Source organism: Chroicocephalus ridibundus, chromosome Z (genome assembly GCF_963924245.1).
Source record: "Chroicocephalus ridibundus chromosome Z, bChrRid1.1, whole genome shotgun sequence".
Classification (NCBI taxonomy): domain Eukaryota; kingdom Metazoa; phylum Chordata; class Aves; order Charadriiformes; family Laridae; genus Chroicocephalus; species Chroicocephalus ridibundus.
In genome coordinates this window covers 25,426,251-25,445,294 of record NC_086316.1, presented here as the reverse complement: position 1 = coordinate 25,445,294, position 19,044 = coordinate 25,426,251, and the positions used below count along the sequence as shown (strand labels likewise).

Sequence of the window (19,044 nt, the reverse complement as noted above, 5' to 3'; positions counted from 1 at the left end):
CACGGTAAATTGGGGCCTGTCTTTTGGCCTCTTTTGGAGACTGACCAACGACACAGAAGGATTCTTCTCAGTCTGTGTTCCTAGTTAATTTTTTAGGTCTTTGTAAACTTCCAGTTCACCTTTTAGGGGTCACTGAATAATTTGTTCTTTAGCCAAGTAAGAGTGCTTGTGGTACACTCCTGCATTTTTCTGTTCTCCCCTTGTGAAATACCCTGCAGAGACAAGAATATTTTTTTCTTGGATCAAGCTGGATTTTTTTTTGTTTGTTTTTGAAAGCCCACGAGGTGTGTAATCAAAGCTGGCACTGGAGCATCCTAATTACGAAACCCAGCAAGGAACTTTCGCACACATTTTGTGGACTTTGGATTTCTCATTCACAGAATCTTCTTGCTGAGAAAGTAGAGATCATGAGAAAAGTTCAGGAGACAGAATCCAGACTGGCAGTAAATCATTTTTCACTTCTGCCTTTAATACCAAGATCAAATAAAGAAAAATTGACCCTGTATTTGTAACATGTCATTCCATTTTTGTCAGAGAAAACATCCTGAACTCCTCAGAAGGAGAATTGACATGGTGGGGCGGTGTGGGAGGGTGGAGATCAAGGTTTATGGTTTTGTTTTGTTTTGTTTTGTTCAGAGAAAACACGCATCTTGAAACAGAGCTGCAGAAAAGCAGTGGGTCTGAAGCGCTATCAGTGCTAGCTGCTTTCTGCTGAGCTGAAGTGACCATTTTCAGATCCTTTCAATCTGTGGTGAAAAGATCATTACCATGCTACTCCCGGGAAGTCAGTCCTCCTGCAAGTGAGCTCCTTTGTTATGAATATGGAACAGATGGAACCAAATCTATCTGCTCCATAGGAACAAAAACACTTACAACCTAGCTCTCTCTATTAAAAACTCTACTTAGCTCCTTTATAGCACTGGCTTTCTGTGCACTGCTGTGAGGTTTTGACTTTATAGAAAAAGGCACTTCATAAAAGCAATAGTTCTTACTCTTAAACCAAAAGCGGCCTAAGAACTGCAGAAGATGAATGCAAAGTTTAACCCGCATGGCTCCTTGGAGATATGCAAATATTCAATTACTTTTTTTTTTTTTTAAGCTAGAGAAAGGATTTTTTCTGAGGAGGAAATATAGCCATATGTTGCAAAGATTGTGCATCAATGGCAGTGAAGTACATAGATGGTAATATGCTAGTCACTCTAATAAAGGTTGACTCTAACTATGTTATTGCAAGAAAGAACACGGATTTTATTGGTACTTATGTAAGTGCTGATCAAGATGACACTTCTGCACAGAAATCTGTACCAGTTTTTCAAAAATTGACTTTTTCTGGTAGGAGACAAAACCCCCTGAAATTAGGTCCCCACCATGAATACAAAAAAGATTTAATGCGTCAATTTATCTCCAAATACTGCATCTTGTAGGGCCTATTTCCTAAGATTTTAACACAAGCTGCATCAATATTATACCAATTAACTTTGCAAATTGAAAATATGCATAAACCGTAGCTGAAACCAATAGATTTACTTACTGACTCTGCTCATTTGCAGCAGAGTTAAGCAAGTGCATGTAGAGTATCTGTCACTTCTCTTACTGTCAGAACAATAATGAATGTTTATTCCTAGCCACACATGCACACATACACACAGATATGGTTTATATCAACTTCTTGCAAAAACCCACACAACAGAAATCAGTGGCCTCCTTTACTCACTGTTTAATATGTTAATACATTTACCGTCTGGCTGCTTTTTCAGAAGTAATCGAAAAAAGGATTTCTGTGGCAGGATGCTTTGATTCTGACTAAATCAAGTCTTCAGGCAAATCTCCCCCTGCCAGCGAAGGCACAGCTTGCCTGAAGTCGTAACCTTTGTTGGCGGAAGGGAACTGGCCTTGAAACAGATCATGAAGCAGATGTTTTATGCCAAATCAGAGTCTAGGGATACACAGGCTACTGCAAATAAAACTCTGCTCCTGTCTGTTCAATCATTTCAATTCCCTGCAGTGTGAAATATGAACTTGCCAACAAATGGCCAGTGCGCTATGCAGCACAGCAGGCAGAGCAAGTGCCACAGATGCACCAAGGGCTGGAAAACTCCTTCATTAGGTCTGCTTTTCAGCCCAAGCCTCAGCAGTGACATGTGGGAGGCACCTCCAATGGAAGGTGATGGCGTTTGTAAAGACAAGTTTCCATCAGCTCCAACTGCAGAAATCGTGTGCACTCGCTTGGGGAAGAAGGAGGTTCATATGGTATCCACAGATCATGATCATTAGCGGCTCATGACAAAAGTGGGGTTCTTTTAATGATTTTTCTTTAAAATTTTCCCACTTGAGACATGACTGCTGATAAAGGACCCACCTACAGGCTCACAAAAAAAATCCATCAGCTTGATGTCAGGGCTCTGCTACACAATTTACAGCAAAGCCCAACAGGAAATCCCGTTGTTGAGTAGTGGAGCACCTTCACATAAGCCCTGCTCCCACCACCTCCGAGGAGCATGTCAAGCCTCCGCTGGCATCTGAGCAAAAGGCCAAGATAGCCCAATGCTCCAGCTTGCTCTGGTATTGGTCTCTCTGTCTAGGTGTTTCCGTCTGATTAAAGCATTAGCTGTCTAGAGACACACACTTGCTCTTGAGAGATATCTGCTGAAAACACCAGTTAAATGTAAAAGAAACCTTGTACTTTCAAGTCGGTTTCCATCCACATCAACACTACAATGACTCTCTTATGTGTTTCTAAGCTAACAGTTGCACTTTGTGTTAAAAGAAAGGAACAGCTAACAATGCTAGACTATCTTGGCCCTTGATCATGGGAGAGCAGAAATGGGGCTCAAGTTGATAAGAATATTGTATTTACACTTATAAAAAACAACATCCCAAACATAAAAACCTGGTAAAATACAAACATACCATTCAAAAGAACCTACTGACATGCTTTCAAGATGCTTACAATCTGCAATAGAGATCACATTTTCATAAGAACTCAGTGCTTCATGTGCAAAGCATTTTAGAAATCTGGCCAACTATTTGGATACCTAAGTGACAGCTAAGTACTTCTAAATTTATGACTCTAATTGGGAATGCTAAGCACTTCTGACATATGGCCTGTAATATGCAATCTATTTATTTTACCTACTTTTGGACTGGGATCAAGGAAGAACAGGATTGGCGATGCATATGTGCAATTTACATAGAATAAATTACAGATATTGTAACTCCCCTGGGTTTAGGTGGGTTGTTGTTTTTTTGTTTTGTTTTGTTTTTTTTCTTTTTTGAAAATTTGTGTGTTCGGGTGCATTTCAGATCAGTTCCCTAATGCCTAGATGAAGATTCCACTTAAACGTAGATGCACTGAAATCAATGTCATTTGCACCGATGGTCAAGTTCAAAAAAGACCATGATGATCAAGTAATCTGTGAGCACAGTTGTCAGGATTTTTTTTTTCAGAAGTCCAGTTAAAGTGAATCAAATTCATATTTTTTTAGGATTCAATGTACATACACAATCTCTTGTTACTTTTCGAATGGGAGCAAAAACCGTCAGTGGGAAGTTTATGTCTATAAATAAAAAAAAAGACGCTTCTTCATGAAACAGCACAGAAAAAAAACCTTTACTGCTACTTTTAGTCTTTTTTTCCCCCTCCCCTTATAAAAAGCTATTATTTCAGGACTGCCTTTCTTCAGCCTAAAATACAGTTGCTGAAGAGACGGGGCAATTTCATGGGACTTTCTGCTGATGTTTTATTTGTGTGGCTTTCATTGCTGACTTCTTTGTACAATGTACATGTGCTTATAATTTCACCTCATGTTTATATGGGTGGAGTGCAGACTTACATGTATATATTAGCACACAGAATACCATATGTTGTTCACAAGCACTCTGTGGAACAGCATACATCCTTGTGAAAACCTCGTGAAAACCCAGCTGTACTCGCGCAAGTATCAAAAGTGTAATTTTAATTTACATTTATAAAGCATGATGTTCCTCATCCTCATAGTCAATACAGTTCCAAAAATTTTCTCTTCCTTTTCTGCCTGCAACTTCGATGTGGTACCAGGTATCCCAAGAGATTTATTTTTGGTTTAAGACTATTTTTCACTCAAAATATTCTTTAGTTCACTAAAAAGTCCTAGGCAGAAATATCTCTTCTTAGCTAAGTTAGCATATTAAGAAATATTCTCCCTAGATAGTCCTTTGTATGAGCTTTTCCCAAGCTAACTCTTAATGTACATTTTAAACCTGTGCAAAATCTGGGACAGACTATTGGATTTCCAAATTATCCTGTCCTTTGGTTAGAAGCAATGCTATTGTTTCCGATGAGCACAAGCAGCTGGTGTGTCCGAGCAGAGAGCGGTCCAAGGGTCTGAGAGTGCACAGCACCCTCAAATCACCCCTCACAGCAAACACTGGCCACTACACAGGATTAGGTGCCAGGTAACTGCAAAGCTACTGGAAAAGGCAGTTTCTCCCTCTCTTAAGACGACAGCAATAACATGGCATGACACATAGTGTGGAGAACTCCAGTGAAAATGAACATTTTATATTTTGCATCCCAAGGATTTTGGTGGCAAACTTTCTGAAAAGCGGACATACTTACTCACGGATGCTGGAGCACATTTGTAGGGAATGGCTCCTTCTTGCCATTTTCTTCAACAGGAGAGATTTCAGTGGGCATGTTTCTGCTCTAATACACATCCATTACCACATTAGTTACCAGGAAGAAAGAAAGGGGAACCAAGCACAGCAGGGAAGTAAAGAGAGGACAGTCACACCTCTACCCCAAGGAGCGTCGCAAGCAGTTCCCTATCTAAACTAGGGCTGAATTGAACCTCATTTTCATTTTGGAAAGTGTAAGTGATGTGTAGTGATTATGGCATAGTTATGCCACATCGAGGACAAGAAAGAACAACTGGCCAGCTCATTCCATAGAGGAGAATGACAATCTACTGCAAGTATAACACAACGCCCAGGAGGCACTTCACTGGCATTTTATATTACAAACATCTTATCCTTCACTGGAGCTAAAATTATGTATATTTTTAGTTTGACAAAATTAGCATTATAATCAGAGTAACTAAAGCCTTTAACACAAAAAGATTATTTTTAATCCAAGATTTAAGCAATATGTGACTTTTTCATGTTATTATTCTTTATATATGTGTATATGTATGTACATGTAAAAGCGCACAATCCATACACACATAGCTGCTACATAAATACATGATAAATATAGGAAAAATGGTCAGATGGTAGAGAAGCAAACATTGTTACAAATATTTTGTCATTTTTGAAAGAACAGTACCTCTAAGCCAACACTTTACCTTAGGAAGAAAAAAATAGTAATAGAACCTTCACTAAATAGATTCACTGCAAGTTTCACACACACTTATCTTAAGCCATGGATATGATCAAGTTCTCAGACCCCAGTGAATTCATCATCTGCCCCATACTAATCTGGGGGAGAGAGGGGGCACATGAACTCCATATCACAGGAGTTCCAAACCTCTATGAAACAGCATCACCCCTGCGGAAATCTTTTAAGTTTGACGCTGAACAGAAGCCTTCCCTATTACTGTTTGAGTATGAGCCATACTAAGTTTCTCAGGGGAATAACAGTACCTCTACTGATTTTATCATGCCCTTTTCTTGTGAAATATTTCACTGAAAATAATTGGAACCTAATGATGCTTCAGAGGAGTCTCTACACGAGAGAAAGAAATAATAGGAAGAAATGTTATGTTTGAGACTATACTTTCTTTTCACAGGATCCTTAGACATCCAATGGGAACTGTCAGAGCCACCAATCAATTAATTTTCTAATCTCTCTGTAATGAGCTTTTTTCTCCTTCAACCCTTGTTTGTCTCCTCTGAAGCAAACAGCTGATTTTTCACTTGTGTTTTGATTTCCTTCATTTTATACCGTCCTAAAACGCAAAAGTGGGAGAAAAAAGGAAGCTAGCCATAACAGAACAAAATATAGCATGTCTATTCTGTAATTCCTTGGAACACGATAAGCGCAAAAAGTAGTATGCTAGGAAATTGATTTTGTCTGTCCAAAACACATGAAAGTGTGAAGGTCACGTTGGCAGTCTGCCCTGCATTGCTGTTAAACCCTGCAATATTAATTTTGACCTCTTCCTTACCATTCTAGTCATTTTTTCACACCCTCTACCGAGTTCATGGACCACGCCTACAGTATTCCACAGAACTGCTTGCAGACGCACAGAATAGGAAGCGGCCACCTGTACTACTTTTTCCTGGAGATCTAAATAGGGCACATGAAGCCATCTTGAAGAAAAAAAGGCATGATGTGGGCAAAGAAAGAAGAAAGCATGAAGACAAAATGACCCAAAATGTAGTAAGACAGCAGTTAGATAGACATCTCACTTCTCCTATTGGAAATTTTGTGGACTTGCCAATAAATTAAGAAATGTGGGTCTGGTTTGTTTTTTAACCTCATTCTGCTTTGTTGATTAACCTGTTTCTGCTCTTAGAATGAATTACACCATCTTGCGTCTCCACTGTATAATTTTATCAAGGAGGCGACAAATCATGCTGGCGGTGACGGTCTGTGCTGAAGTGGAATGTATAGTAAAATACAGTTTTCCTCAAATGAATTGCTGAAACCGTTAATCTTTATCTAAATGCCCATAATAACTGTTTTGTTCTCTGTGGCAGCTGGGAGAAAAAAATGTCTTCCAGAAAGCATTTTGGCAGCCAATCTGGTTGTTAATAAAACCTGGAGAAACATTTGTGATTAATATAAATTACTAATTCCACTTTTAATGCCTAAACGTGACAGTGACTAATTTACACAGTTTCGCTTGAGCTGCCACTGAGTATTTCAAGTGGGACCGTGAACAGAAAAAAAAAAAAAAAAAAAAAAGCTGTTGCACTGGTGTATGTTTCTAAGCAAAGATACCACAGGTGCAGCGCTACAGATGAGGAACCTTATCTCTGGCAATTATTTCTAACCATACTGCCTGATCGCTCTGCTCGGGCGGGGGGAAAAAGGGTCAGTGGTGAAAGCTACCTAGGAGGGTGTCTCCTGTTGTAAGGTGGAAGTGGCACATTCCGTACAGGCGTGGGAGCTGGTTACAACAGACTGTGAGGTGGCTGTTGCTTCTGCTACCTAGTCGGCAGCATTTTTTAGCGCAACAATGGGAGACAGCCAAACTCCTCCCGGTTTAAGTTCGAAACTCAGTACCGTAGCAAAGCGTGTGGGCTGGAATGTGGGCGCTCCACAGCACAGCTGTCAAGGAGACGCTTCATTCCTCAGAGGCAGTCTTGTGATCACACAGATCACCCCAATGAGACCCAGGTAAGAGACACAGCACCATCAATCAATGGTAAAAAATAAATAATATCCGTACTTCAAGGCTTCAGACAACTGGTCTGACAACTAATATCTGTGACTTTTTATAAATGTACTTTAAGTGTATTCTTACACATGGTGATTAATTTGAAACCCCAGTAGCATTATAATTTTCCTGCTTATATCCAACTGCTAATAAAATAATTTTAAAAGTCTTTTAAAAGTTAAGTATATGAAAAATTAACAAAAGAGACTGCTGAACAATAACCTACCCATGTCAGTTGCTCACATCTGAGCTACACACACTGTCATCAACCTCACTGGAACAAGAAACCTTTATTTCTGAACAAACCTATGCTTTGCTTCTGCACATCTCTCCGAGAAAGAAATACATTTTCTACCTTGCTAATGTGCTTATGGAGTTTTGACTCCCTTCTACTTCTACTTTGACCCCTTCTACTTCTTGATCCTGTTTACAGAAATGACCTAAGGAAGTCAGATCCCACCTCCATGAAGTACCGATGGGAACCGCACACATAACTCCATTCCCCTGGGGAAAAACAAGTTCATGACTTTTGTGTGCATCACCAGCCAGCAGCAGCGAGGTTTTAATACTAAGGCCTCTTCAAGACGAGAAGCTGCATTCTTTTACAGTACCTAGGATGCTGAAGAAAGACACATCGTCTTTTCCTGCCTGGGGCTACTTTATTTCTGCTCGAGATTTCTCAGGCAGAAATACATCCACATGTACACAGAGAGCAAGCCCTGCTGCAGCTGCTGCTAGGGATCCTGACTTCAGTCCCAATACAGGGCTCTATGCTGTAGGATAGTGCATTCTTCAGTGCCTCACAGCTGAACGTCTTCTGCAAAACCCTAAAATATTAGACAGAGGTAGTCCACGTGCACTTTTAAATGATACAGGCATCAAGATACAGGAAGATGAGCCAGTATTACTAAAAGCAGATGTATCAAAAACACATAAGAAGAAATCCAAGCTCATATCTTCATAATATCCCCACCTAAAACTATTAAAACATAATGTACATTAAGCCGTTCTGGTGTATTTTTCCCCGAACACATTTTGAACGCCATTACGACTGAATTGTCAAGGCTCTTTAAATTGATTAATATACTGCCATTCTGATTATACTTCAAATAATTAAGATCATTTCACCCCCAGAAGATCAGCAACAGCAATGTTATTCCCCATATCCATCATCAGGAGCCTGGTTACTTTTGTGTATAGAGGTATGGCACGAGTGAGATTCTGATACACCTTCAAGCCATTCTTAATTCCCCAAAGCAATGCTGTATCTAGCTGGCTATACCACTTGATACTTTAAATATTAAATATCCATGATGTAAAAGAGAAGCCAGGGAGATTTTAGAGGCAGTAAAAATCTCATTTGGCCAATAATGTAGATCTGAGGATGACCTACTACTGTCCTGAGGGAAAGTGGAAACATTTGGAAGTCTGAAGAGATTTTTCTGCAATTTTTCAGAATAAAGCAATTCCATGCATTTCTGAATACTCTGCGAAAAATCTTATTCCATGTGATTTATGTTGACTCGCCAAGAATCCTGGAGACAGGAGTATGAACTGCATGTGCCATTTGGAGCCCAGAGTCTTGGCCACCTTGTCTACATAGCATGTCTCACCAGGGAATAAAAAGAAAAAGTTACTGAGAATTCTTTAACATTCTCCTATTTTACAGCCTCCTCTAATATCAGAGGGTTAGGTAGCTTAGGAACAAATTTGCTTCTTTTAAATCAGAGTATTTATGAAAATACGGAGTTTAACGTTGAGTATGAACTTACGAAACATGATCATCAGACAATTGCTCAGCACGCAGAAGCATTTTTTCATTGAGGGAGTTTGGTTTTGGTCTATTGGTTACAGGCATGCATATATACTCAGTTTGTATCATGACACACAGATAGTATCAGCAGAGGAAATGCTGCCTTGGTGAATTAGTCTAAGGAACAGGGAGACTAACATGCTGATGACATGGAGGCAATGAAGTACAACACTGTTATTCCAAATGTCACTGCTACGTTATTTCCACTTCTGTTGGCATCTGCTCCATGTTACAAAACGCATACTTCCAATACAGCAGCTCATTAAACAGGTTTCAGTTTGCTCAGAAATCAAATTAGAACACTGTTACAGAGTTATAAGTCCTCAGATAATTATTAATAATACTCTCCACTTCTACGAGTTCTTTCATCCAAGGAATCTACATGCTTCACCTTATTAATCTCATAACATCACAGGGAAGCACCACTGCAAAGAGCCTCACCCACCACTGAAGTGCAGCCACCTCTGAGATGTTAAGTTGTAGCTGTTGAACATCAAAACTGATTTAAAGCAAGGAATGATGAATGGTCCATCAGGATTTAAAGGGCTGTGTGTAATTCATTCAATTGAACTTCCAGCAGAACACTGGAATTTAAATACTTGCTTTTAAGAAAGTTTCACTGGGATTTTTACAAGAATCACAAATGTTAAAAATTACAGTAATCCATAGCCACCAGTATGGAACATTTAGTCACCACTTCCCTTAAGGCAGTGTGTCACATATGGCCTTATCAAGTTCCTACTGCTCCTTGGAGGTCTTTTATCCAGGTTCTAACAGAGCTATCTTTTTAACATTTGTCATTTGATGATCACACAACAACATTCAATACATGTTTTATTTTCCTCCAAAATGAACTAGCCTTTGTCAAGCATGTTAGATGAGAAAGAAAAAAAGACAGAGTAAAGAAAACCCTGTCCCTCATCCTTTCTGTCTGTGGGCACTCCCTCATTTGTCTGAAGTCCAAAATGAGTACTTCAGTAGAAAGCAAGACAAGTCACTGGTCCTCCTACAGGGGCAAAGACCTTACATGATACGCTCATGAGACAGCTTTCAAAGTTGCAGATATCTAGTATATCCTCCCCTCTTTTATATTTCTCTTGCTATCAGGATCTTAATGGCACTTGAATTTTTGAAGCACATGAATCCAAATCATCTTCTTTCAACTTGTTATCTGAAAGACATTCATTCCCTTTGAAAAACTCAAACAATAGCGACCAGCACTTCCGTGGGTTCTCTCTTCATTTTCTTATATGGATTTCTCCTGAGTCCCAAATTATTCAACAGCTTTTAAGGCTCCCTTTGAGGATTCTAAGAACACTACCAACGTCAAAATCTATTAGACACTGGTGATTGTTTCTGCTTTCTTTTTAGCAGGACCAGCACTTAATCCTTCTGATGCTTTCTAACAGAAACCAGTCCTTTAATCTACACACTAGGCTAAGCATGAATTCCCTTTCAAAGGTCACCTTCCTTGTCTGTCTAATATTATCACACAAAAATATTTTTTAAAGTACACATTTATCAAACCCTTTCAATTGCTTTGATTTCATTCAGAACATCTTGAGTGATTTTGGTAAACCAGCTATCAAAGCAGGATTCATCACAGAGTGGCATGTCTGAGACCACTGCTGTCAAAGTAGCATCAGTGTTTATGCTGATCAGATCTTGATTGAAAGGTTAATGGGGGACCTGGCAATAAACAATGTTTCCCCAAAAGAAAAGTGCAATTAACACACTAAAAATGTTTGTAATTCCCTCAGCATCCTTTAATAACATTCTTTAGTTAACCTTCATTTTTTAGCTTTTGGTGCGGACCAGGATGTCCAGAGAGAGAGTTCCAAAAAGCATCTTCTAACCTCGTGTCTTCAAAAAGCAATGAGAAAACACAAACACCAGCAGTACTTGCATTAACTAACACCTGTCAAATTGAAGACAGACAGCCTTTTTTCACTCGCTGAAAGACAAATCCAGCCTACACTTTCCAAGCAAAATATCTGCTACTTAACATCATATGTTTTAGGACTGTTTTTTTTCCTTCCTTGCTTTTGTGTTCATCACCCTTGTAGAGTAACCCACATTAACCTGCATACCCAAAACTTACGTTCCCTTCCAAAGGATATTAAAATCACTGTCACACCACTAAGTATTTAGTATCTCCTTTCTCTATATTTCATTTCCTTCTGTTTCAGTAGTAATACTATTTTGTCTGTTTTCAGGCTAACATACAGTAACCTGAGGTGAGCACCTGCTAAGAACTAAGTAAAAATTGAGACTTCACGTCATGATCTATTATTTACTTTCCCCAGCCTCGCACTGTGCACTCCCTAACTAAATAAAAGTTAATTTCTCTGTAAATATTTAATAACCTTTTATTCTTTCAAAAGTAAACTCAATCAGTACTTGTTGATTGCATGTCTGCAATGTTGAATTCACTTTTTCAATGTAAATTTGATATCAGAAAGATAGATTTCTTTTTTCTTGTATTTTCCTAGAATGAACACGCAAAGAAAGGAGATCCATGTTCATCTGAGCCATATATGAAGGCAATGGCACAACAAAGAAAATTGGCTTTTTCAAAACCAACAGTTCAGAAAGACAGACAGTGGTTGTTCTCAAATTATTGCATTTTCTGAAAATAATGGAAGCCAGAGGGCAACTAACATCCTTAAAATGTAAGTTGCGAAGATTTTCAAAAAAGCACCAGCTAAATACCTAACCAACCAGTTAATATTTCTGTATTTCCAGAGGCCTAGACTACACAACTTTTTTTGTAACCCTTAAATAGAATATACCAGACCGATGCTACATAATTAGCCTTCCCCCTCTCCTGCAGAGAGGGCAAAGGTTTCAGATCTGCTGGAGAAAGGAAACCTGTCAAAACAGTAATTTCTTTAACATGCAGATATAGAAAGGTAATAAAGGCAGTCTCCGTAGCCTGGAATAGAGTCTGCTTACAATTTTGATGAGGAAACAAGGAGCAACGTTTCACCATCTTGTTTCTTCAGCACAAACTAAGAGAAAAACATTCCAGGATGGACAACTCTCCCCTGAGAAGGTTTGCATTTAATTGTTAACTTCGTGTTAACAGTGCTTCCCTGCAACTGCTGTAATGCCAACCTTGCTTCTGTCCTCAGCAGAGTGAAGGATGAAGGCAAAAAATTCTTAAGCTACAGAAAAAGGGGAAAAATGCTTTTGTGCCTCTGAAACATGCCGAAAAATTCAATTTCCATGAATACCAGGCCAATAAGCTACTAGTAAATGAACACCTCTTTGCTACCAATTTTTTCCTATTTTACCTTTCATTAAAAAAAAATAATTCCATCTAAATGCAGCTGAATATCATAAAGCTATTCATATTTTAAAGCACTTTGGAACAATTATTTTGAAGAGAGCCCTTGACAGTTAAATGACTCAGTTAAATGAATGTTATAGAAGATACATAATGATTTTTAGTGAAATATTGAATATAACTACAAATGAGGAAAACCAGGCATAAGCAACCTGGGTGTATTTGAATAATAATGTCTTGCTTGAGAGTTCAATGGATTTTGTATGTTCTAACAACGAAGCTATTAGCAAGACAGACCAAGCTCAGATTTCTCATATTTTTTTCCTTCATTTTCATGTTTGGTTTTCACCTTTATTAAACATACCTATTTCTTTTTTACAATTTAGAAAACAAATTTTTTGTTATATTTTTTTATGTTTGCAGCTACTGATGCCAGCCCTTTGCTACATTTTATTGTGACCATGTGATGGTAAAGACTGCACTCCTTAGCGTAAGAATTCCTGCTTGTTTTACCGATGATACTCGGGAACTGAATTAAAAAAACAACACAAAAACAACAAAAAAACTCCCACAATAAAAAAACCCGCAAACCACCAAAAAATCCAGTGCTCCAGAGGAGCCTGATAATGGAGTTTTGAATGACACAAAACTCCTGTTGACATTAATGGGAAGCTTTTGTGAGTGACATGAATAGGACTGGGCCTACACAGTACAGATTTATTTATCCTAGAAAATTATCCACTTCACTCTGATATCTTTACATGATTTCTCATTATCATATTAAAAAGCAGTTTTAAGTAACATTATGGTTTGCTTTTTAAAATTATTTTTATTATTATTACTATGCTTCAGGACAAGAACAAGGCACTGTTCTCATGCTGACCCACCACTCATTAGAGGTTTTTATCTGCTGGAAGAAAAAGAAATGAATGGCAAACTGTCCACTAGTAATGTATTTCCCTGTAAATTTAGAAGGGGAAAAGAAAAATCTCAACGCTGAAGAAATGAAGCTTTAAAACAGGGATCATACATACTCAGTTTCTCTGGTGAAATGACATGGAATGACTTTTTCACAGTAGAAAGGCCAGCCACACATATGAAGGCAATATTTATTGGGATCTACAGTCTGTCTGAAGCTTTCAACTCTAGTCTACACTAAAAACAGAAAAAAACCCTACTGCTGGAGCAGTCAAAACTTGTTAGGAGTGGAAGATTCAGGTAGAAAACAAATTGATGAAATAAGATCTTTGTTGGAGGATTAAACAAACGAGACAGCTGAAGCAACATCAACTCCACAGTGGAGTCAGGGAATCCGTTTGCTTCACCCGCGGGTTTTTGACTTCCTGATGTTTTCACTCCTTAGCCCCAGATGTTATCCTGGATCTCCTCTGGGTGCCCGGCGCGGGCCCCCGCGGAGGAGAGCGCGGAGCTCTGGGAGAGCACTCCCGACTGCTCCGGGGAGTGGGCGGGAAGGTGTGTGAGCCCATCCACACTCCCCTCCCACGGCACCCCACATCGCCTACACTGACAGAAACAGCTCGTCCAAGAAAAAAGTGGGGAGTGAGGCGTGGGGAAAGAAGGAAAAAAAATAAAAAGGAACCACTTGGCTTGATGCTTGCAGTATTCACCCTAAGAGATTACAACTTTAAATACCACTGGACTACGGACATCAATGGCCATACCATTTACAAACTACACAGACCTCACTTCCCTTGGGTGATAAATATTACAGAGACAAGAGTATTTCATCTGAGCAAATAAGAAAATCCAGGAGTTTCACATGCAAAGGATTAATTATTTTTCCTCATATCTGGGGACAGCGGAGTGCTGGAATAAATGTAATAGTGTGTTTTGCTTTAAAAGTCAGCCACGGTTCAGTGAACAGGCTGACACGCTATTTCATGTGAGAAAAGAAGCTGTGATTTAATCTCATTTTCACTAGCTAGATTCCTAGCTAATATCTGGGGATAGTGAAGCCTGCATTCACTGTAAGACATCTGCATTATATACCGTTTGGCCCTCTGTATTTCCACAGAGCATAGGTGAAAAATTAGCTGGGTTTCTTCCACCTGCTGTGCGACAGTGGTAAAACTCTATATACTCACAAATGTAGAAATATTCCCGGCCTGGCCTGAACTCAAATCCTAGCGAGAAGGGCGTGAAGAGCTGGAACTTTTCTGAGAACTTCAATGGTCCATTCGGGGAATGCGGCCGATTACACTCCCACCTCTTGAACCCTTTGGAGGTGTGATCACAGGAGCTGTAGCCATCAAAGTTCACCATGTACAGAACATAGCGTTCGGTCTTATCTTCTGGCACTGAGTCTTCATAGTGAGGGCAGAACACATCCAGGTAGTCATTGATGCAGACATCGATGTGGTAGTCGCCCCGCTGGAATCTGAAATCACACAGAGTTCAGGCATAAGCACAGTTAACTCAGGATGACCTTGTTGCAGGGTATCATTTTCATAAAAGGGGCATCACTAATAGCGCTTCATTTCACTCCAGCCATGCATATTCACTCTCAAAAATAACCCTTACAATTCACCAGAGCTATCAGAGACTGCTAACGCAGGACTACGATTATACAGCCTTCTGGGTAAAGGTTTTGGTCTCTTCTCTTACTAAATGAGTCCGTTGCTAACACACATCAAGTTATAGGCTTTCTTTTCGTATGGTTTATTGAATTAAAACAGAAAAAAAAAAAACAAAGAAAGTATCTGCTTTATTTGGTTGTGGTCTTTTTTTTTAATTAGAGAAAGAGCAAGAAGAAACAAAGAAGCCAAAGCTGTATCAGCCTCCCCAAATCACTGTCTAAATAAACATCTACATATGCATGCAAATAAATAACCCAAACACATCCTCTTCTCTGAATCAGGCAGTAATCACCCCTGTGCTGAAAGCTGATTTGACTGCAAGTACTTAAAGTTACTATAAGAGCACAAACAGGTTTCCTCTGTCTTCAAGAATAGCAGCAGTTTGTCAAGATGCAAAGAAAAGCCTGTATCGCTTTTTAAAGATATTTGAAAAACAGTGCATCTCCTGTGCCCAAAGTACACAGTGGAGACATTGCTCTGTTCAGATAAATGGATTCTGGGATACGAATTATCAGCACTCAGCCTAATGTGACAGTTCTGGATGAGTGCCAGCTAAAAAATGCAGCACAAGGCACGAGCCCAGATGCACTTTATTATTACTATTATTATTACTGAGGACTCGTTAGAGATGCGGGGCTCTTGTTTTGTTGGGGGTGGGGAAGGCGTCCCTTTTTCTCCCCTCCATTTTTCACTTACTTCTCTAATGCCTACCATAGTATCTGGAAGAAACTACGGGAACAAAATCACTGCCTCCATGGGAGCTTATACCATGATGGATTTAATGATTCCATAAACCAGGTCTGTACGTCTATCAAACTCCCCGGGGCAGGCAAAGAAACCAACCACTGACCTACTCCACTTCAGGCTGACTGGGCTACTTGTAGCTTCTCTCATTCACGGCTGCAGTTGTCAAGTGTACCACAGAGCAATAAAAAGGCCATGACAGATTTAACTATAATACTTCTTTTTAGCTGAGGGGCATATTTTAAACACCTGATGGGCTTGAAATCTGCCATCTGGATCCTTCTATCTAATTTCAGAGAAAAAGCAATGATCTGCTGGCCCTCCAAGGATAAATTCAGAGCAAACTACACCTTTTCATATCCCTACAATAATTTAACTTCAATAAAATAGCTTTTTAAAGGGGAAAAACTGAACACGCATCAAAGCATGATATATCTGTATAATTTCAGCCAGTGCACAGCCTTACGGTTCCATTCTGTAACATGGAAAAGCCTCTCTGAACCACGGTTCTTCCAGGAGAATTTACATTTATCTAAATCATCAGTTAAAAATATATTTTTGTACTCCACTGCTTTCAAAACCTGTCACCAGAATAGATACTGTCTTAACACATTTGCAAAAATGTATTGTTTTCAAATTGGTGTCTGTTCTCTGTATCAGTTAACTGTATGCCATTTTTTACAGGTAATGAAAAAGAGTATCTTACAAGTTATGAATAGGAAAGCCACATTCTGGTAATTGTATCACTATGGTTTTTTTTTTAATTACAGTTTTAGTAAGTAAAAATGAATATATATGTATTTTTTTATATATGCATGTGCTTGTTTGTGCGTGCCTTTTTTTTTTAACCTTGCAGGTGACAGACAATGCAGTTTTCTCACGGGATTCTCAAGGTTATCTCTTATATTAGCTTGTGCCTTCACCATAATGCCCAATTACAGTTTTGTGACAGAAACTATATGCTTTCAGAACTACACTTACATAATTGTAGACATTCAGAATCAGAGTGTTCTCCTTAACATTAGACTTTCACAACACAACCAACCTTATGTGAACTGCTTCTCCACATTTCCTTTAAGTCAATGGAGAGAAGCAGGAACTTCCCAAATCCAATTCATCTGGCCTGTTTAGGCCCAAGGTACACTGGGATGTGACGGATCACACGGCAGAAGCAGCTACTTCTCTCCTTTAACCAAAATAAGAGTCTAGACAGACACTTCCCAGACAGTCTGTAAACAGCTGAATTTGAAGGGAAGAATCCAACCACAGTCTATGATAACAGAGATGACAAGTACCAAGAGACAGACAACTAAATTTCTGATCACACCTCAAATCCACTGAATTAGCAATGAAATCAAACTTGTAATCTGCACCAGTGAGCTGTTCTACCCAATACTGCACACAAAGAGCTCACCTGACTCCCTTTTGGCAAAGTCCCCAACTGTATTCTTGTTAATCAAACAAAACTGCAACACAACTGTCCTCTTTGGCCACTGGTATTTTGGTAGACTCATTAACTGCTGGAGCAGTTAAGCGTCTTCGTTCGCCGCAGCCCACTCTTGCCAGTCAAACACGTGGGAAGTAAGAGTCAAGCACTGCCTGCAAAGCAGGTCTGAGGGTGAAGCACACAACCAAGACCTTTTTATCCCAGTGTCCTTTCCTTCCCGCTCCCCTGCTCTCTCAATATTTTCATTCCACAGTCATTTGCCATAGCCGGAAAGTGTTTACATTTACATGTCTAAAAAAGGGAGAAGATCGTGCATATTTCAAGTGATCTAAACTGGCCTTTAGCCAATCCTGCTGGCACAGCAGTGAACCTGCTCCAGGGAAAACATGTACCAAGGTATTTTATCAAGCTGCTCTGAGTGAAGTCTCTTCACTCTATATAGCAACAGCAATACTGAACAGCAATTATAAGCCAACTAAGAAGCAGAAAGCCAGTATTTATTTCCCCTCTTGTAGTATCTTAAAGAACTCGGTAATCAAAACCTCAGCATGCATACGGAAGAGATGTAGAACTAATTTTATTTTTGCAAAAGAGGCTACGACATCTCCAGCATGCCTCTTGGAGTGAACTGAGACCATTCTCGCTTTTCCAGCTACAAGGCAGGGTGTTGTATTTACCTTCTTGGAGAGGAAACACAAAGGCCTCTAACTTGAATACAAAGGCAAGGGATGGCCATGAGTAAGTCACAAAAAAAATCATCAGCTCAGACTCCTCAAAGCTATTAAAAGAAACACTTCAGAAGCACATTTACAAGAATTTTAAACCACATCCGAGAGGAAAACACTTAACATTTACAGGCTGTAAACCTCTTATTATTAGTGTAATGTCAGGTGTTAGAGTGAAACGAAAGTTCCACTTCAAATGAAAGCATTTATCAATGTTTAGCCACCTACATAGGGTAAGAAGCACAACATGTAAAGGGAAGGTGGAATCCGTTAACAGATATATATGTAAAAAAGACAGGAACAGCAGATCTCCTGTTGGCTGCATTTAAGGTTTAAGGAGTTTGTCTCTTTTTCTCCCATCCAGAATAGAAAGCTTGTTTTCCTATGCTCTCTAGCAATGCTACTGATGTACTTCTCCTTTTCTGAGTTAGGTCTTCATCCTGTTCAGGCAGATCCTCATCTGGACTCCCATGCCCTTCTGGAACCAAGCAATAACCTGGATCTTTACATAAATCCCACTATGAGGAAGAAACCAGTCCTGTCTATGCTTTGCGTAACAGAACATTGCTTGTGGTAGAAACCAACCAAAAAGGCTTCTCAAAAACTCTGACAGGATCTACAAACCTTCTTGCAAATAATGTCATTTGTCTCCATGCACTCTGGCTTACACATAGGCAAACACAGTTATTCTTCAAGCACAATTAACCTTTGTTTTGTGTCAGGTGGCATTCAAACAGTGTCTCGAAAAACTGCATACTACAAAGCTAGCTATTAGGCAGTTGGGCTATAAAAGCTATTTTGAAGACAGAGACAGATAGTTAAGTAGCTTCAAAACCTAAACATTTCCATAACCAACAAACACCAGCTTGCTACAGAGAACTTGCATGCTGCTTCCAGCACACAGTCATAGGAATGTTTCTGTGCCCAAGTGCCACTGATGAAATATCCAGGTATTCAGGATACAGAGAAAGAACTTCATGGTAATTTTAACCACAGAAACACAAGACTAGAAAAACATTTTCAAAGTAATTAATGCCTTCTGTATTCTGTTTACCCATTAACAAAAGT

At 39.3% G+C, this 19,044-nt stretch overlaps 1 protein-coding gene across 2 annotated transcripts in view; it reads right to left on the bottom strand.

Moving 5' to 3' along the window:
• The window catches only part of EFNA5 (ephrin A5), a 211,704-nt gene that overhangs the window by 21,858 nt on the left and 170,802 nt on the right, over positions 1-19,044 (bottom strand). For both annotated transcript variants that reach the window (XM_063320489.1, XM_063320488.1), the window contains one exon: positions 14,569-14,861. In XM_063320489.1, coding sequence (XP_063176559.1) covers positions 14,569-14,861 — 293 coding nt within the window. The remainder of the gene's footprint in view (positions 1-14,568; positions 14,862-19,044) is intronic.